Source organism: Neopelma chrysocephalum, unplaced genomic scaffold, assembly GCF_003984885.1.
Source record: "Neopelma chrysocephalum unplaced genomic scaffold, ASM398488v2 Primary Assembly neopelma1_44, whole genome shotgun sequence".
In the NCBI taxonomy this organism is placed as follows: Eukaryota; Metazoa; Chordata; class Aves; order Passeriformes; family Pipridae; genus Neopelma; species Neopelma chrysocephalum.
Window position 1 is genome coordinate 7,233,507 of NW_020897703.1, and position 21,690 is coordinate 7,255,196.

At 37.9% G+C, this 21,690-nt stretch overlaps 1 protein-coding gene across 1 annotated transcript; it reads right to left on the minus strand.

Annotated features, from left to right (window-relative positions):
• Window positions 1-213: 213 nt before the first annotated feature.
• MPP4 (membrane palmitoylated protein 4) lies at window positions 214-20,972 on the minus strand. Its single transcript, XM_027678274.1, is given in 21 exon segments — window positions 214-678; window positions 1,662-1,796; window positions 3,411-3,519; window positions 4,327-4,420; window positions 5,378-5,458; window positions 6,266-6,436; window positions 7,225-7,266; window positions 8,694-8,708; window positions 9,919-9,939; window positions 10,673-10,711; window positions 11,733-11,750; window positions 12,516-12,580; window positions 13,687-13,883; window positions 14,333-14,404; window positions 15,393-15,478; window positions 16,602-16,683; window positions 17,326-17,457; window positions 18,020-18,100; window positions 18,818-18,895; window positions 19,821-19,942; window positions 20,498-20,972. Coding segments are annotated over 21 exon segments (1,911 nt in total). The 5' UTR covers window positions 20,577-20,972; the 3' UTR covers window positions 214-486.
• Between the last annotated feature and the right edge of the window lie 718 nt (window positions 20,973-21,690).

Here is a 21,690-nt window from a genome sequence, read left to right on the forward strand (position 1 = left end):
AAAAGGACTAGCAGCAAACTAATACCTTCATAACTAATACTCTGTGCTAACAGACGGTGAGCCAAAAGAGCACACTCTGGACTGAATATTGACTGAATATTTCTTGTGAGAGTAAGGCTTCCAGAATGTACAGGTATCACAGTACCAGAATGACCATGATAAAAAGAAAGGAAAGGACTTTTCTGAACCTATGTATAAGCAAATTACACAGACACATCCAACAAAATAGATTTCTCTTTATTCTTGTAATTGAGTGCTCACAGTATTTCCTTTTTTTTTTTTGTACAAAAGTGGATGCAACTGTCACATAAAAAGCTCAAGAGCTACACAGAATGTAGTATGATTATATCTCCTGTAGCAGCTTCTTTCCTAATCCTCTTCCAAATCCCTTACATACAAAGATAAATTCTTGCAATCCTGACATTAGGATTATTCTTGGAGTAAAACATAAGCTGTAATCTTTCTGAAGCTGCCTGCTGCTCAGAATTAGGGCTGAGTGTCTGAGCATATCCATATTGCAGGGACCCACTGGGGCTCGTCCTGTGCACGATGTACTGCAGACAGCAGCTGTGCAGATGCTTCTTGTAAATTGTCATTCACAATCACTTGATCAAAGAACTGACCAAACTGAACTTCCATTTTCTTAGCCGATTCTTCCATCTCCTGTAAATCTTCTTCCTGTGAGACAGAGTAAGTCTGTAAAACTTAAAAAATTTGTGTAGAGAAACATACCTGTACAGCATCTCCAGAGCACCTTGGCCCACATAAACAAGAGGTGAATAGATAGTGCCAGTCTACTTTATTTCATTTACAGCTATTAGTAAAGTTCATCTGCTACAGTCAGTTCCAAGTCTCCAAAACAGGGCTGACTGCCACACCCTTCCCAAGGAAGTACCTTGTGTACGGTATGCTCCATTTGCCCCAAAAAGGTTATTCTAATGATGAGTGCTGGCAGAGAATGTTAGGGACTGGAAGGCAAATCCACTAATGCTTGTGTTCCGATCCAGATTTTATTTCTCCAGTGATTACGTTTCTTTCTGTTGTAGCCATTATGATTCATTTCCATACAGTTATGGATTGTGGTCTTCAAAACATTAAGATGCTAAACTTGACTATGATTTGCATGGAAACAATTGTGCCAAAGCGCTATATACATTCTAAAATAAGGTATGGATTTCCTACAAGCCAGATTTGTGTTTTATCTATAGAACTAAGTATAGAATTGATACTGATACTGCTATTAAGCATGTGAACTAATAATACATTCTTATAAATATGTGAAAAAATAGTTTATTAAATTACTGAATGAAGTGCATTCCAGGTATTTCAGTGCAAACAGTAAATATATGTGTTGACTCAAATGTTGACACAAGGCAGTTAATTAAAACAAAAATACGCAAAATAGCTTCTCCTTTATTTAAAGATATTTTGAAGAAAAATGCCTCAGTCCCCTGGATACAAATTACAACACTTATGCTTCAAAGCAAATCTGGAGGGGGAAAAAGATCCCAACCAAATGAGACACGAATGATTAGATTTCATCTTAAAGACACAATAATCTTTTTTTAAGAGTTAACACTGTAAGATAGTAGTATGCATTACGTTCTAAACACAGAATCTCAGATTAATAAACTCAATTCTCTTTTATTCCCAAATCTTACCTTGAACTTCATGTTCACATAATAGTCCGTAATGATCCTGGCATTTTTACGTGTCTGCCTCATGCAGCTTATGCTCGGTGGCTTGATGAATATAATGTAGGGCTTTAACTCATGAGTCCGGGCTAATTGTATGCCCTGCAAATGAAGAGTAAAATGAAGTTTAAGTATTTCAAGTGTATTCATCCCACTTTTACTCCCATAAAAAGCCAGTGGTTTACAACACGCTGTTATCTCCAGACCTAGGAGATATCTTTGTCAGGAACACCTACTTGAAAATGGTCTCACTAATAATTCCTGGACCAGATACTGTTAACCAACTGTACCATACAAGGATCACTTAACTCTGCTTGGTAACCTTATTAGGAGATGCTTTCAACATCAGTGAATGACAGAACAGAGTCATTAACAGATCTCTACAATCAGCACATTAAAAATGCATTTGAAACCTGTGCTTTTTTAACTGTTGGGGAGCTACCTTTAGAACAAGTACACCTTTATTGTTCTATATTGAAAGAAAGTATCCTGCTTTCAGAAATCATTGTTCTATGTAACATTCCCTAATGCTAATAAGCATTTTCAAATTTCTACAGAGCAGTGGAGAGAACTAGAAAAAAAAGAAAAAGAAATCATAGCATGTAAAGCTGGTCAAGCCACCAGATTTAAAATCAAGTATGCAACTCAGCAGTAATTCTCCTACCTCACTGCTGTGACTTGATACCCTTCCCAAAACTTGTCCTTTAAACTCAAACCCTAAAAAACTGATAGTGACACATCTGTTCAAGTGGCAAGATTGCACACCCCACCATCCAACACCTCTCTTCCTCCCCTTTGCTTAAAAATGTAACAGAAGAAACCCAAGGAGATTTTTAGATCTGAAGACTAAGGTGTGACCTGATCTGCCTCTTACAGCGGTTTGAGTTTTTGAGTAGTACCCCACAGGTCATGTAACTTAACATCCATTTTAAGCAGCACAAACCTCTGCTAACCTAAGGCTCCAACACACTGATTCTGTGTAATTAGAGGGAAATATCCAAGGTTTACTGAGATATGGTGTCTCTCTTTCTATTTGGTTAGAAAAGATGTTGAAACACCATAGCCCAAACAGCTCCTAAGTACTATATAACACAAGTAATCCAGAGAAGGTTGGTGAGATTTTGCTGGACACAGCTCAAAGTACCTTAGATATGTGCAAGCCCAGGCTTTTATTACCCTTATCTTCATCAGCAAATTCAATGCAAAGATAGAAGGAAAAAAAATGTGAATAGCATCTAAGTGAAGGAGCAGCTTACTCTTAGCCATTACTTCTGAAGAGAAAAAGAGGCACACTATAGTGCCCTGCTTCTGCTTGATTACTTTAATAGTTGCTGCTTTTACCAGAAGGTATTCAGAGATTGGAGACAGAAGGACAGAATTCTCAACTAACAGAGCTTGGAGGAGGAGGAAATCCCATGCAACAGTCTCCACATGAAAGAATAATCCTTACTTTAAGCAAGCATGAAAACTCATTTCTGTACCATCCAAACTGGTCATGCAGCTGCTGGCCTGAAAATAAATGAACTGTCTCGACATACTTGTCACTGTAGTATCACCACCCCCACCCCAAGACCCATGCAAAGAATAATCTTGGGTTAAAGCACCATGAGGTAAAGTGAAAAACAAGACAAAGCAACTGACACCATTCCAATAGCTCAAGAATGTAGAGAAAATTATTTTTCCTCCCAGAAGATTCCCTTCCCCTCTACCACTCACCTGTGGTTCTAAATCTATTACACAGATCTTCCCTTCATCAAGGACTGCTCGCACTGCATCAATACTGGTACCATACAGGTACCCTTTGTATTCCCCATACTCCAGCATTCTGCAACAGAGGTGAGAAAGAAGGACAATGAAAGAGCATTTGAGACTCAAAAAGGTTCCATTTAAAGGTGAAATCTTCAAATGTAATCCAGTGATCAGGACAGAATGATCATAAAACATAGTGAACACTGATGAATGACCTTCACTTTTGCTCTTCCCTGCTACACTGGACACAAAATCAAAACCACTACAATTCAACATCTCCAAAACATGCATTTTTTACTCATCATGTTGTTACAAATTTTGTGTTTAGAGGTTGTGATTTTAATGATGCTTGTCAACTATATACTACAAATAACTTCATAAATCCGAAGATCTCAAAGCACTTGGCACAGCTCAATGAGTGTAGCTTCTGGTGCTGAGCTGGTCTGTCTTAGAGAGATTATTGATGTATAGAAAGGAGCAGATAACTTTTTAATGTTTAGCCCTTACAGGTCAGCTGCTTACATGTCATCACTGCAGAGATCCTGCAACAGGTTGTAGGTCAGGAACAGGTTTGACTCACTGCTCAATTTTCAGAAGCAGTTTGGTTTCCAGGAGAGTTGTGAACTCATAACTTACACATCTAATGAGCTCAAGACTAGACATCCCACTTTCTTTTAGAAGGATTCTGAGATTAAGTGTGGAGGAACCATTTCCAACTGCACAAACACAGTCTTTGAAGCAACTGTCTCAAGTAGTTTGGCCCAAATTTACAGCAAACTTACATAGTAAGAGTGGAGGAGCCCAGACTTGGGACCTAAATACAAAACTGTGTTTTCTTGGATCATGTTAAGTAACAGAAATGTAATTCATCTCTCCTTCTCACCTGTGGCTATACACCATGTTTTCAAAAGTTTCCTTGGATACATAGTGATATTCACGACCATTCATTTCATAACTTTTCTGAACACGAGTGGTGTCTGAAAGGAGATACACACCAAAAAAAATCAGCTGCAACTAAATTATTGTAATTTTATAAAAGAAAATGAGAACTTCATGAAGGACTATAAATCAGAGTTTTCCTAAATAATAACATGAGCTATTTCCATTTGTTAATGCAGAGCAAAAGCCCTGACTACTCTAATGGTTTCCCAGTGGCAAGTCCTTGAAAGTTATCAAAGCACAACTGTATTTCTTGGAATGGAAGGAGAATAGTTTAATCCAAATAGCTGACTCAAACCAACTGCTTTGGAACTGGTTGCACTTTTTTTTTTACTCCTCTGAGGTAAAATTAATTAAAGGTCATTCAGAAAAATCCCACAAGCTTTCCCGTACTTGCACCTTCCCCATATCTAGGATCTTAAGCACAAAAGAAGTCCTGAATTTTCAGTTAGCTTCAGATTCATAATTTCCTGGTTTGTTATCTAATTCTCAAGAACCAACTAAGCACAGGTAGAAACAATTTCAGTTGTTACGTCAGAAATTAAGCTACATAAGTCTCATCTGAGACTAGAAGGCTAATAAGGAAAGCTGCAAAGCCTATTAAGCACCAGCTTCTGTTGCCTTCATTCTCATATCTGATCACTTAAACACTATGAACTTACAGTATCCCCAAGAAACTATTTTTTTTGGTAAAATCTAGGAAAAGTAAACATCAAGATTAAACAAAATCATGCAGATAACTTTTACCTATGCAAAACTTTCAAGGGTTTCAGGAGCTGGGACTTGAAAATACTTTTGTTTGATTTGTCAAAATGAGATAAATCATATTTTAAACTAATCCTTATGAAAGCAAACAATACTGGCTTTCAGTGGAGCTGAAGGAACAGCCATAAAGCAAAGAGTGTATAAATACACGAAGGCAAGAGGGAGGTACTTGGCATTTCCTAATCATGTTTGAAGGAGGTAGTGGGGGAAAGAGGAAAAACATGACGTACGAGGTATGGCACTTCGAAACTCTCGTGGGTTACTTGTGATGAGCCTTCGCCTTAGTTCATTCACACCAACTCCTGCAGGACCTGGAGAGTTGGAAAAGCAACTAATATTACTAACAGGGTACAAATCACTTCCCAGCAATACAGCTGTACCCAGGAGGCAACTCAGCAATAGTATTTTAAAAGAAAAAAAATTATCAAATAATTTCAGACTTAGAAAGGACACTGGATTTGCCTTTACCCAGTTTGCTTTATGAGGACCCTGGTACACTGTGGAACAGCAGCTTCCCTTCAGCCACTATCTAGTCTACTAGATAGACATCAAAGTCTACTTGGGAGCCTGCAGCCCACTTAATACAGTATTTCCTACAGCAAGCATTATTAAAGGCATCTTTAACTTTCCATACAGCCCATTACTGAGATTGTTCTAGTCTGGAGTTAAATTTCAAACATTCTTCTTACTGTTGTCATATCTATGCACTTAACACTGGTTGGAGAAATGCTTCCACATAAAGATGTTTTCTAATAAGTAACAAATAGTTTCTCATCTTTTTCAGTCCCAACTGAATATAAAACTGAACTACTTCCCTATTAAACTCCATTATCAACCAGCGTTCATAACTGTACAGCTTCTTCTAAGGACTTTATTATTATTGTTTTTAAACATTCATTATCTCAGCCAAAGAAGATAATACTTACATTAAACTTTAAAATCAATAATGGGGTCAAATTACAATGATTCTTGAAATGTTGCTCTGAAAGCTACCTCCACAGTCAGCAACCGCTGCAATCAGCTGCAGGAAACCTCAGCGGGTCAGACCATGACTGACTGTTTCCTCCCCTCTGGCACAAGGCTGTGAACTTGGCCTGAGAAGGTAATTAACCCCTTACCCACGAGTATAATGAGTCTGTTCCGGTCTGTTGGGTGCCGCTGGTACCTGACCACCTCTTCATAGGGAGCTGCAAGAGAGCTGCAGCAGCTGCTGGGGCACCGAGTGTAACACGACTGCTGGTTGATCCGGGATTTCCTGCGACACAGGCGCATACTCCTACGGAAACCAGCTGTGAGGGCAAAGACATCAGGACTGGAAAACACACCTGAGATGCAGGCAACTAGTTCTGTAGCCTGGAGGGTCTCTTCCTAAGCCACAAACATAGTACTCCTTGTGAGCTTTTTGCAAGGTGAACGGTAGCGGATTTCATTGCTGCACTTGATCTGACAGGTTGAGAGAACCTCTGAGCATTAAATGACAGCTAAAGAGCAGGCAAAAGTCCCCTGAAAACTAGACCAGAATTAAAGACCACCAAAAGATCCCCAAAACAAGCTGAAGGAGAAGTTTCTGACTACATGTAGCATCCCTAGGGAACAGGCCAAGTTTTTTGATAGTGTGTCTGATTCGCTTTCATGGCGTAAATCGGGAACATTTGCTCCAGCCTCCAGAATGTGTATTTTAAAGGTCACTAAGGTTTAGTATCAGGGACAGTTTTGTGGCCCCACTTTGCCATCCAACTCTGAAAACTTCACATAGAGATCTGCTTTTCTAACGAGAGCCCTCATGATTACTCTCAACAGATGACAGACAACACTATGCAAAATTAATCATGAAGTCAAATTCAAATAGCAGTGGCCAAGTCTTGGTAGAAACATAACAGGAAGACAGATTTAAATGGAGAGAATTAGCATTATTAGGAGGAAAGAGACTTCTTGAAGTTTGGAAAACAGAGTAAGCAGAATTCCATTTAGTAAGTCTTTAGGTGATATAAAGAACAAAGCATTATATTTAACCTCAGACAAGCACTTAATCTAGATCAAGTCTCAGTTATCTTACTTATCTTTAGTCACTGCATACCAATAAAGACTCGTTGACCAAATTCACCAAATTCTTCCTCTTCTAGAATACAAAGAAGAAATACTCATGAAATAAAAAGGAACAGTGAAAGCTTATAAATTAGATGTCTAACAATTATTGCTGATTCCAAAGGAAAGAGTTTCAGTAAACATATGGAAATACCATGCCTAATATAATTTTTTAAAGCACAATATTCCATAGTATGAAATATTAAAATATTTCACATGACCAATGACCAATTCAAAGGGCCAATGTTTCTATAAGAGAAAAAAAAACCAATTTAGAAAGTCTTGGTACTTTCTAAATTATATTTGAAACTCACCATTTTGTTTGTTTAATTCCTAAGATAACTAGATGCCAGACGATGTTTTAAAATTGAAATTAGTGAAAAACCCTCCACCTAATTTAAGCTTTTCAGGTGGAACATAGCTTACAAGAATTCTTTAGTTAAAACAATAACCAGCAAGTCAGTACCTCAAAATCAGAAACAAAAACTTTATAACTAACTTTCTGCCCAATAGCATGTTTGGAAAATGCAACTTGCATCTCTGCTCCAACATGTCAGCCTAATCTATTTCCTCTCAGTCTTTTTGTCCCCATCCTCATGCTGTTCCTCATGAAGGTTTTACTATTCAGGTGAGACTTCTAAAGTTCTGCATGCACTTTTTTAAAAATTAAATCTATTAAATCTGCCTTATTCTGTAAGGCTCAAAAATACCAATTTCCCAATAGATCAATACTCTAAAAGTTTAGAAACTATTTTAGAAAGGTGATTTGAACACATTTAACCAAGAAGAAAAAAATGGTGTCAGTGTTCACCTTTCTCTTCAAAAAGGACTCCTAATTTTCTCCTAATCCTGCATGTAGTTCTCCAAACTGTGGATTCCCTTTATTTAGGCCTTACTAAAACAAGAATGAGATACAAAAGACATCGGCATGTCTTTAAAAACAGTAAGTATTTCAAGAAAGGAACATTTTCTTTGCAAACTGTGAAATGCTTTTAGCAGTAGATTCTTTGATTTACAGTTCTCATAAGCATGCAAGTATCGAAACAAAATTAGATGCATATTAGTTACTCTTTCACATCTATGCACTCTTCAGTACTTGTACCTCTACAGTACAGTTTTACTCCTACATTTCTATATGGACTAAAAACTTGTTTATGACTGTAGAAAAAAATTACTTGGCACAAAACTGCTCATTCAGGGCAATGTTCAGAGTACTGACACATGCCCATATCATTTCTATCTTCAGGTCTCTTGAGCCATCATTCAAATATTTTTATGTATTTCTGCTTTATCTACACTCTGTTCTATGGTATTGGAGTGCAGTGTGGAATCCTACAGGGAACAAGCAATTCAGCTACTGGGTATTGCAAGAAGAGTAGTAGTTCCTGGTAAAGCAATAAACACAGATAAATTCTATCAGATTACTGTTTACAGGAGACAGGGAGAAAAAAGTTATGTTACCTTCTTTAAGCTCCTCTGCACATTCAGATAGAGACAGACATGAAACAATTAGTTTTCAGAAGACAGTCTATACTATGATTCTTTAAAAAATCCAACCAGCATTGTCCAATGCATTTAGGGAATGTAGAAAACAGGTACTGCAGACTTTAAATCTAAATTATGCCTCTTTGAGCGTGAATTCTTAATTCTCAAAGTATGAGAGACTCAACTGCAGCATCTATGTCAGTATTGTACTGCAAAATACATCTACAACTACTGGTTAAAATGTAGAATAGCAAATATTTGCACCTTTATTCCTCTGACTGTCTGGATGCAGCAGAGAGCTGACTCAGCACTGAGCAGTGAATAGGATTTGCTACAGTAATCCCCGAGTGCAGCTATCAGAAACATCCTAGCCTGGAAACAAAAGACTGCCCTGGAGACCTGCTGGTTCCGCCCTAAAAGCTTTGGGCATTGCTTGAGAGGTGGAAGAGAACAAACCACCTGTGATAAGAGAAGAAGATGCAACTGGCAAGTAGGGACCTTGTGGAGAAGAGCAAGTGTCAGGTCAAATGACATTTTCTCCACAAGATTAACAAATATTTCAAATGAGAAGTTTAGCAGTAGAGTTCTTCTAGTGAAAAAATGATTTATTGTAGAAGATGTAAGTTTTGCAGAACTCTGAACGTGCTGTAACTAAGTAGCTGTTTCTGAAATTAAAAAAAAAAAAATCCCATATTGGCTTAGTTTTATGTTTTAAACATAAATAATTAATTTTATAAGCATTTCTTTTTCCTGTGTGCCATCCATGCATACAATCAGGAATCCAGAACAGCTTTCTTCTTTACCACGTCAGCTCTTAGAGGCACTGGGGATTCAGGCCTCCACATTACCCTAAAGTAATCCCATTATCCACTGACATCAGAGCACAGAGCTTGCACGGGTATAACTGAGTAGGATTTGATAAACAGACCCGATGCTGATGCACGAGAAGAGGCACTCACGCTTGTGGCATAACAGGAGGGGGAATCAGAAAACTAACTACTAGGGGAATCAGAAAACAAGAGGAAAACTTAAGGCAACAGGATTTCACATAATGGCTTTTCAAGCCAGAACAGCTTCTGAAGCTAAAATGAATTTTTGGTTTTTGTCACCTGCTTGTTTTTGAGACAGTTGTTTGCCTCTGAACACCTTTCTCTCAGCAGAACAATATCAAGGGATTTAGAGTTAGGTCAGAGGAACTCACCTGACTCAAATGTTTCTTCATCTTGTTTAGTAATCCAGATAGCAAAGGTATTAAAATAAATTCAAAATTTAATTCTTTTCCTTCTAAAGAATTTCAGAATCAGAGATCAGTTTTCCAGCTCCTATCTGTCTGTCTCACATATACTTTCCCCAGATCCATCTACTCTGAGGTGGCAAAATACAGCTCACCCATATCTGAATTAACTGCCTCATCTCTTTCCACCCAGTCCTACAGGAACACATCCCTCCAGGAGAGCTTTCTGAATTACCTTGGGAGAAGGAAGAATAAGCTGTGCTGCTTTTAGTCTTCACATGTAGTATTCACATATGAAAACCTATTCTTGTCCAGTGCCTAAAACCCTATTCTCCTGAGATCAGTTTCTCGACAATGAATTGTGTTGGTTCTCCAAGACTACAATAATCTGTGGCATTAAATATACAATAGGCAAAAAACTATGGTAACCTAACAGCCACAGTCCACAACCTGCATCAGAGGTTGGATCTCATTCAAGCAGGTATTTTTGCACTGGTCCTCTTTTCAGCACAATAATTGACTGTAAGCACCGTACACCAGAACTGCAAATAGCTCATTTTAATGCACTAATACTGGGTGAGGTTTCCAAGGTATGACAAACAGAATTTTCTATCATAAAGTTCACTAGGAGAATAAGGGGTTTTATCTGGGAAATAAAACAAGGCTTTTAACTAGCTACTTCCTTGAAGCAAATAAAATAATCTCAAGTGAATTCAGTTACCTGTTTCCACACACTTCTCGTCAATCTGCATGTCGTCCTCTACAGATCAACACAAGGAAAAAAAATTCATCTGAATCAGAAAAACACTGGGGAGGAAAAACAACCTTACAGATCTTAAAAGACTGAACTCAGACATCAAAAAGAAAATATGTGAAGCTCAGATCATCTTAGATTTAGACATCTTTAAAGATTTTAACTGTTAACTCCAATTTACTGATGTTCCTTGTCTTCAGTGAACACAAGGCTCTTCTTAAATGAGTGCTCTGAAGGACATGGGGCAGAGAGGCAAACATGTCTAATTTGAATTCTCCTCTTGAAATAATGAAAGGTTTAACATGGCTGTCAGTCTGTTTATCCAGTAGATATCTATTTATTAAGTATTACCATGAGGGAATAGAATTTTTTATCCTATAGCTTTTAGAAGTCTATCTTCCCAATATGCTACACTCCAGGAAAGCATTATGTTTGGTTGATTTTATTATTACTTTTACAAGGAAGAAAAGAAAAAGATGGCTTCAGCTCCCTCTCAATCCCCAGCCCACATCCATTCATGTCCCTGAAATGTGATCACATGAGCTTGGGCAAACTCATGGGCTCAGGATGCTGCAGTTTGTGTGATCTGTTCCTGTGCCCCTCCAGACAGGCCCCGTGGGAGCTGTTTTGCAGTTAACAGGGCAATTGTCAACCCCATTCTGCCCATAAGTATCCTTTAAAGAAATGGTCTCTCAGAGCTGCTCTGGAGAGAAAGAGGGAGAGGAAAAGAGAAAGAGGAAATGCTGCCTTTCTTTTCCCAAAGAACCCATCCAAACAGTCAGTTCCCTAACACATAATGCATAACTAAAGTTTCCACTTTAAGACAATGTAAGCATCTACCTTTCCAGGTGAAAAAAGGCTGAATTTCCATTATGTTAAGCACATAATACGATAAGAACTTGGGTTTCTTTTGCATGTATTTATCAAAATGCCTCATTTCTGACAATGTTTTAAAAAGCCTTTAAAGCCACGTGCTATATTGGTTCCAGCTACAGAAATACAATGCTGTCCAGATAAGATTTCATACCTTCTTCCACAGTGCTTACTGCTCACAGCATATCCATTGAAGCAGTTAAAATGCAATAATATTATGGTGAAAGAGAGCCTCAGCTCTAACAAACAAAGCAATCAGTGCAAGAAGAATCCTAGGGAATGAAACATACTCCCTCTGGGATTTATCACAGGAGAAAAAATTTGTACTTCCGTAAAGAACCATAGAAGAAAATGGGGAGAAAGAAAACAGGAAGAACATTTTTTGTCTGGGAATAATTACATGTTTACAGAAAGTTACAGTTGGCAGATATTTCTGGATTGTTACTGTGAATAAACTAAAGGGCAGCATAGCTTATCTTAGACCTCAAGAAAAGAAGTTTCAGCTTTCTCTCAATAGCTTTGATGACAAAGAAACATTCTAAACATTGCATGGCACTTTTCAGTGCAGAACTGGAAAGCCAGGATGCTACAATTGTCACCTCAAGACTTATTTGCATCCAATTATCCTAGAGAGAACTGGCTCTCCTGGTGAGCTCCTAAGTGTTACAGACATCAGATGAAGTTGAATTCACAGCTTCTCTCATAGTCAGATCCCAAGTACACTGGAGACAACCACCTCCACCTCCAGTATTCCAGGTACAATTATCATCAGGTATTTGCTTTTCTGGAGATAGTTAACACACTTCTAGTTACAATATGGCTCCAGAAACAATGTCTTTGGATCAGACTGAATTGTATGAGCTTCTATTTCAGTATCCCTGAAACAAAGACAAGATCTTTCTTTCCTACTGTACCATTCAAGTAACTTTTCACTCACACATTGATGATTTGAGACAGAGATGGGGCTGGAAGGGCTGAGACCACCAGAATTCTCGCTGCTTCCTACATAAAAATAAATTTAGCACAGTTAAAGAAACAAAACAGACCACAAGCACATTATGCTCCAGCCAGATTCACTGTTTACACATAAGATCAATCAGTATTGAACCGAGAGAGGACAAGATTGAAACATTACCAGTGTTTTAGCCCACTGCAGAGTCCTGAAAGAAAGCAACATGCTATCAGAACTATTGAAAGGTGATTCCCAAATCAGCAGCCCAGAAGTATTTAGAGTTATATGAAAGGACAGGAATATAAGCCATACTGTGGTACAGACACCTGGAAGTAGAAGAACATGCTACTGCTACGGGCAGTAGTACTACTGCCTCTGTTACTACACAGAGCCTCCTGCTTGCAGCCTGAATCAAACCCAGTTTGATTTCAACTTTCACTACACAGACCACAGGTAGATTTATTATAGTACAAAGTGGAGCTTCTCATCTACAATTGCATAGCCTTATGCTATCCTGCGGGTGACACAGCCAGGACATGTGGTTACAGGATCAAATTGAGACATGTGCTACAGCAGTTTAGGAACTCTGATTCTGAAAGTGTGTAGAGTAAAAATAATGGGCTAACTATGCAGAAAATAACAGGCAAGAGATCCTTGTTCTTCCTTGAGCATTTTGGGGTTTTTTCCTCTCTCCTTTCTTTTAACCTGGTCTACTTGGTTGTGACTAAGGTTGAAGAGGTCACTCATGCCCCACAGGAAATCTTTAAAAAAATGCTATACTTTTAGTATTCCACTCTTCCCTCTGCCTTTTTTTTTTTTAATCATAGATGATGGCCCTTAATATTCCCTCCATTTCCACAAATCTTTCAGCTGCTACACTCTGCTAGATGACTTAGCAACTAGCACAGAGACTAGACAAGTGCTGCCAGCTTCTTAGATGGCAATTTAGGATGATGCAGGTGCTTTCAAAAGCTTGTTCTCACATAGGTGCTCTTAAGGGAAGAAGAGCAAGAAACTGGAGAACAGAAAGAGGAAAGATGTTTGTCAGATGTCTCTCTGAATCATACTGCTATAAAACATAGGAAAATTTTAAATTACAAAGTCTGAATAACTGGCTAATTTTTGAACTAGAAATCAGGAAAACTGAATTCTTTACCTTTTCAGAAGATGATTTGAAGGTATAAGTCCAGCACAGGCACTGAGATCTGAAACTTTCCTGGCCTGCCACCAGAGAGCATCATTCTGATCCACAATCTGGAGTATTTCCCCCTTCTTAAAAGGCAAACCCGCATCAGCACATGGTATGGCAGGATCTTGCAAGGGCCAGTAATCTGCCATTGCTCGCACATAAAGCTGGTAAACAAAATATACAAGAGTAAGTGGAAGACAGGTTTAGAACAGATGCAACATGAGCTTTACAATCACAGAGTCAGATTTTGCTGCAACTTAAAGTCAATTAACGATGAACCAAAGTTTTAAAAACCAGATCAAGCCCCAAACTCTATCTGTTAATTAAGGGAGGAAAAAACAATTCATCTCATACATTATGAAAAGAATTGACCCTCAACCTGTAGATCACTCTGAAAATGCCCTCATTACACAACTACATTTCCACTTACTGTCTTTACTGCTTCAGCAACAACATAGTGATGTCAGCTGAGAGGTGGCCATAAAGCAAGGTAACACCCTAAGGATTGCAATAAACTTCTAGCCAACATCATTTCTTTGTATCACACAGTTAGGCATTATTGCAGTAACTGTTTGCAGTAACAATCTGGAAAAAGAAAAAGAATGTTTCTTACTGTTGTTTGGTTGCTGACAGGCCGATCAGAAACTGGAATTAATTTGAACATAATGGTCCCCTGAGACAGGGCCTAAGTGATTAGAAAAGGATTAAAATATGGTAGGTATTCAACATAAATAATTAAACACTGGCAGCACAAGCTTAACACAACATGGCTTTGAAATTACTATAATGTCTGTATTACAGATAGAAGTTAGGTAGAGTCAATGTGTCAATACTCTATTTTTTCCAAAAGGAAACTCAAGAATAAAACCTCAAAGTTTTGCTACATCTTTTTAATTCAATGTTTCATTATAAGTATATATAATCTCAGCATTAACTCATACCAAATCTTTCTACTGAAATCTTGTTTAAATTAGCAGCAGGGTCTGGTTAGACAAGTGATGTAAAGGGGGGACGAAAAATATTTAATAATTAATCATTCCAACAGAGTTTGGATTTCTTATACCTAGAAATAGTACAACCAGGGCAATAATACACAGACTTGATATGATTACATACAGAAATACCTCACTGACTGGCACTTCATACTTTGCAGTTAAGAACCCTGAAAAATTGTGGGTAAAATGACAAATAACAGGGACATCTCAACAGATTTCTTCATGAGAATTTTGACACCAGTAATTACACTGCCCTTTTTTTGCAAAGCAAGGTATGAGCTCACAAGCTCATTTGCTCTGCTTTAGTGCATTTTGTAACATGGACTCTTATTAGAGCAGCACCTTTCCACTACTTTCTTGTGGAATATTAATGGAGTTGCACTTCCAGAAAAAATTATGAAGCAGTAAAGTCTGAACAAATTAGTATTTTTCCCAGAAGCTGTAGGTGGAACAGTCACAATTAAGTTAATTTCTGTCCAGAACAGGAGTTAGATTTAATTCTGGTTTCATATATTCTGATTTCATTAACAGCTGTTAACTTCATCCAGAGTAAGGAAACAATCTAAATTTTCTGTTAAAGATTTCAGACTTTCTCCTGTAAGAGAGCATGCAAAAGAGAGAGCATACAGATAATCTTAAGGTACAAAGTAGAAAAAATATTTTAAAAATATTAAATACCAGAATATTAATAACTTGCTCAGGCTCAAGTCCCTCAACAGGAACTCCATTTACTTCCACCAGTTTGTCTCCAGCATACAGCAACCCTACAGTGAGAGCAAACACGAAAACAGCAGCAGTTTAATCACAGCACGGATTATCTTGGGTAGGCAAGGCAGGGTCACACAGATATACCACAGCTTTGAAAGTCAGTATCAAAAGTTTCCATACACCAGGTATGCAGGAAGGCATTTTGGATTTAGGCAGACTTTTGTGGGTCACAAAAAGCTTGTGTATGCTTCAGTTTTCTTATTTCCTCCCACCTCCCCCATACAACATGTTTACATTCTACTGATGATTTGCCTTAAAAGTAGCATAAACATTTTAATATAGCTCCATTTCCCAAAGTAACCTCTGAACCTATTCTAGCTTAACCCATTATATTAGTAGACCATGAAACTTGGAATCAGACCCTCAAAAACTCCAGGTGCAGTGGGAGATCTTGGGACTCCTCTCTGTCCTTTACATTAAAATCTTCACAATATTGTTTTCTTTTCTGTTTTCCTTTAACTCAGTTAAAACATTAGTCAAACTCAGAACTTAATCAGCTGTTTTAAACAAGATGGGTTTTCTTCTCTATACAAAGTCCAGAAAATACTAAAAGGAATGATTTTATAACTATTACAGTTGAATTTTACTTCAGATGTCTTACATTTTAGTTACATTTCCTAAGGGACATGGAACACATTCAATTCTAGGATGACAAAGTAGTAACATTTCCAAGGAAACTCCTTGGAAGATTGCTTAGCAACTAATGCTGTCGAAGTGTTTAGTGGACTAGTGCCAAAAAGTATTACTACATATTCCTTAAAGCCCATTATCTTATAGAATCACAAACGACTGATGTTTTCCATTTGTCCACTAGGGAACGAGCTGCTGGTATTCATACTACACTGCAGTTTGGGATATCCAGGTATTGGTGCCAAGAAAAATTATTGAAAACTGGATTTGTATCTCAACTCAGTCTCAAACAAGCACATTTATCTGAAAATTAATGAAGCCAGAATCAAAGTCACTGCAGCGTATCGCTATTTACAGAGCTGTCCAATGTACACACCTTCTTGCTCTATAATGGAACAGTAATTGTAGAAGCTAAGCTGTTATCTTACTTCAAATATCTTATTTTTCAAGTTCAGTTTTATGTATCACTTTATTTCAAATTCCACGTACCACTTCTGTCTGCCAGGCCACCATGGATCACACGGGCAACCGTGATGTCCCCTGTTATCTCATGGCGTTTAATGGTGGCCCCCTGGCAAAAAGGAACAAAGAAAAAGCACACTGATCACTGAAGGACCCCAGTAAGTTTCCTTTCATATCACAAGTCTGATCTTCACAATGACAAAAAGGCACTGAAAGATACAGCTTTTTTACCACAACAAGGATATAGTGATAATGTATTAGTACTAAGTCCTCAACTTCCATCACACTGAAATAACCACATTGATAGATAGGATTCTTACAGACAATCTCAATACTACAGCTATCTTTTCCTAAAACAGATTAACTAAGCTATACAGTGTTTGCTGCTTATGAGCACAAATGATTTCTAAACAACTTCCGGAGTCTCTCCTCCCTTCATTTCTATTTTGGCCAAAGGAATAGCTCTAAATTCAGTTCGGTTTTATCTCATGTAATGAAAATGCATCTGCCAAATGTTCAAACCCCAAGCAGACAAGGCACTGGACATCTCCAGTTGTACCTGCACTGTGCAGGGCTAGATGGGCTCCTAAGGCCCTTTCCAACCTCAACAATCCTTGCAATTCTGTAAAAACTGGACAAGAAAGCTCACAATCCCTGTGACATTCCTGGAAAGAAACCAATATGCATCTGATGCATTATCACTGCTTGTCTAAGTTAAAATAATTTGACAGATACCAGAAAGCTCCCTCACCAGAGGCTGGTTGTTCTTCACTAAGCAGACAATCCTCATAGCTTCTTCATTTTCAGGTATGTTGTCTGGCAGTGGTGGAAGGGTTGGTTCAAAATCTTTCTGGGCCACAGTGTCATGAGCAGATAGCAAAGCCTGTTACAAACAAAACCTAGCAAATCAACCAACCCACAAGCAAAGATCATACAACAGCAGAGCTTTAAACAGTGACTGGTCAGAAAACAAAAATCAGTGAATAAGTTCCTGTGTGAACACAGATCCATTGCACACGTTGATATTTTCTTGTTTCCACTTGAAAAATTAAACCATGGAATAAAGTTTTAAAAAAAGTTGCTCTCTGTGCTTTTTCTGGAAAACTTAAAAAGGTAAAACATTTCTGTTTGGAGCTCTAGGATAAAGAATGCAGGTTTTGCAATTTCAAGGAAAATCTGGTTATATATGTTTGCATCAACTGCCCATAATTTAAAACTTTGCAAGGAATATCTTTCAAACACAGCCTTTAAATAAAATACAGCCCACTGCAGGTACTTTAGATACACAGTCCACATTTGATTTCACAACCAGGTTAGTTTGTGATTTATTAACTATGTCTCTTCTGGCTCCTTTGCCAGCTCTTGTGAACAGCTGCCCATCCATTTCCAGTCCAAATGCAGACAGGTCTGTGAGCAAACTTTTCCTTTCCTTATGCAGGACTTGCCTTGAAGTGTGGAGCACGCAGGAGTCGTCTCAGCTCTTTGATCTCTCCAGACTGAGGAGCTTCGCGCAGTAACTCTACCACCTGATAAACGTAAGAGAGAAAGTCTGGAGATGGATTCTGGAGGACAATTAGCTTAGAAAGCTCTACACTGAAATTAGAGGAGTATGATATGGAGACAGTGTTAAGCCCCCCACATTCTATGACTCAGAGGATGTCCATATGGCTTGGTCTAGAACTGGACAATATGACCACAGCTGCGCAACATTCAGCCAGGCTTAATTTAGTTCAGGCGCAGTGCCATGTGCTCTAAATTAGCTTTTGCTCCCATCCCTCAACCAATTCCATCACTAGTCTCAATTTCTCTACTTAGTGGGAGAGTCAACTCTCCCACTAATTAAAAGATTAAGAACCTATCAGCTATTATGATTAGAAAAATCTAAAAAGCTTTTCAAAGGCCTCATGTCAGACTGCTTGATTGTAGCCCTAATACTGAACCACACAGTTACATGGAAAGAAAAATACCTGGTCAGTGGTTAAAACAAATACTGTGTGTTCATTACACTGGTCAGGACTCGTGTAGTCCAGTGAGCATGGCTGTACCCATTTCTCATGCCCCCTCTCTTAACACAGTAAGGGTGGTTGAGTAATTTTAAAAATGTGCAAAGAGAAAATCTTTTAACTTTATATAGTGAGACATCACCTGAGACACAAAATAAATATCAGAACACTTACCTGCAGCTAAGTTGATTAATTTGGTATGAGTAAGTAAAGCAATAAACTCTGTATACACAGTCTCACCTCACGATTCAATGCACGTGCCTGCAGTGTGACAGGAACTGGTCTTTTTCCAAGATAGTGCTGGAGGCATTCATAAATCTGTTGCAAGCCATGACAGACAAGACAATGCAATGACAACATTGATCTGTTCACATGATTATATAGATACATACGCAACACACAATGGACAACATTGTATTTCTAGCAATTCTCAGTCCAACTAGAACCAAAGAGCTTGCAATCTAAATCCTTAATGTCTAATGCATCTGAAATTGAGTCTAGAATTGACTTCCTTTCCCTTCCATATTATCAGCTAGCCAGCCAGTTATACTGTAGTTTTGAATTTTCCAATAAGAAAAGCTGTTTACACACATCAATAGCCTGATAGTGTCAATTCTGTTTCGTAGTGTGTTTCCTTCCTCTAGTTGCAGGCATAATTAACAAAGTAAATTTAACTTAAAACAAATTGCTGTATTTAAAATGCCTTTATGGGCATTCTTATCCACTACAAGTTTTTCTTGTTTAAAATTTAAAGATTTTAAAAATCCTTGTTAGACAAAAAGTAGAATTGGTACAGAATTTGTTTCAGAGATACAGTTCTGCTCAGGATAGACACATCTGTCAAAACTCTGTTCTCTAACAACATAAAATCTTCAACTGCACATCAGATCAGTGAGATGCAAAATAAAAGAAATATAATTTCACAAGCCAAAAAGTAGGATTCATAGCCATATAGAGATTTAAGAATAGAAGAGACAGCTGATCTACACTGTGTTCAGCCTATGTCTCTGTCCCTTGGCCTTAGTACAGACATATAAAGTAGAAGAGTTTAAATGTCCAAGACATTTCCTTTAGAGCAGAAGGGTTTTGGCCACCTTGACTGCTAATGTTAGGACTGACTTTGGGACTATCAACACTTAGTGTAAATAAGCATTTATTGTCCTGGTATGGCAAAATAAAGTAGCTATTCCCTAGAGCTTGCTCTTTAGGTAACCTTTGCTTTCACAGCCACATATTACTTTACCTTTAAAAGTGCTTGCAGCCAGCGAGATCTGAGCAGGTCATACAACATGCCAACACCATTGACATCTCTCTTACAGAGCAAACTGAGTTCTTGCAGCACTAGAGTCAGAACATGAGATACACCTGAGCCCAAGAAACAGAAAAGCGCAAAACACTTCAGTACAAAGAGAAGACCAACCAAAGCCAAACAGTGGCCCAGGCCTTCAAAAAGCACCTTTCCTTAATTTATACTTCCAAAATGCACAAACATTTTCTGTCTGCTTTGCTTTTTCCCTGCAATCAACTCTGTTGCATAAGTTATTTTACTGTGTTATTAAGCAGCAGGGTTAGGTCAATACTAACAAGTTACAACTGACCTGTGTGAAAAACACACAGGGAATCTCACGTGTATCAGTCTGGGTTCAAGCTCGTACCTCCTACTGACAAGAGGTAAAACAACAAAAAACTCTTTGACTTTATAACCCACAAACAAATGCCAGATATTCTATTCTGATGTTCTCTTAAGTTAACTGCATATCACCATTAAACACCAAGAATCATTCCAATTATTAAGTACTAATGCTTCAGTCACATTCATCTCTCTCATGACTCAATGGAAGAAGAGTTACAGAGACCAAGGAATAAAACTTTTTTCAAAAAGAAAGAAGACTGGTAAAGAGATGCAAAAGTTATGAGTACCATTATCTTTACTGCAGACTGTTGGCACCTCCATCTTCTCCTTTATTCAAGGAGATTCCACCCTCTTTGAATATGGCATTCACGCCACGTAGGTCACAAAGAGAGATGTTGAACTAGGGAAAAGAGTACACAACTCAGAATACTGTCAGGTATTTTAGAGTGACAAGAAAGCAGAATTTCAAACAAAGGGAGGCAATCATTGATATTTAAAGTGCACAACAGGTTGCAAGAATAAATGAAATACGTGAGTCCCACCTGTAAGTTCAGCAGTGTTCACAATGCAGACAGACAAACCTCGACTGCTACATGGCATTTTCTTTCCTTTATGGAATTGTCATTTGCTTGCTTCATTAAGTCATCTAAAGTAGCAAGCTTTTTGGTACATCTTCTGTTCTCTAGCTTTTTAAGTGCACTACCATGGAAAGTTTCATTTTTTTCCAAACACTTAAATCTTGTTTTATATCAATATAGCTTAGAAAATTCTACTGAATTTTCATTGAGCAAAGACATGATTTTGAAAAAAGGGATCCCTGCCTCTATCACTGTTGAAGTTTAAGGTCTTTGAAGGATTTGTTCAACAAAGATTTCATTATTTTTCTCTATTTCCTCACAGGGAATTCAAACTCAAAAGTGCAAAACCAAATAAAAAAAATCACACTCCTTACCTTACTGGTATCAGCATCTCTCTCAGGCAATTTAAAATCAGTTGCTACTTTGAGAGATGGAATCAAAAGTTTTATTTGCTGATCTAAAAAAAGTGTCACTGTTTTCTTTCATTATAAAACACAGCATGTAACTACCTTTTTTTTCTTTAGATTTTAAAATTGGCATTTTTAAGTAACGCAGGAAGCCAACACTTAGTAATTAATCTGTATCCATGTTGCATGACCTTTTCACACATAAAATATAAGCCTCCTAAAATTTTCTTTCAAATTCCTTCCCTCCCTTAAAATTCTGTGACAAATTATCACTAACCTATAATGTTCCCTTAGACTAAAAATGGAAGAAGTTCTGCAATCTGCTGTTCATAGGAAACAACGGAGTCCAGGATTGCTACGGAAAATTCTCTGAACTCTTCTTCTGAAACAAGTATAGAAATTCCCCGGGGAACAGCACACGGTGCATTTATACCTCAGAGCATCCAGAATCTTTGTTACGTCCTAGCTGACCTAACTTCAAATCACACTTGATAC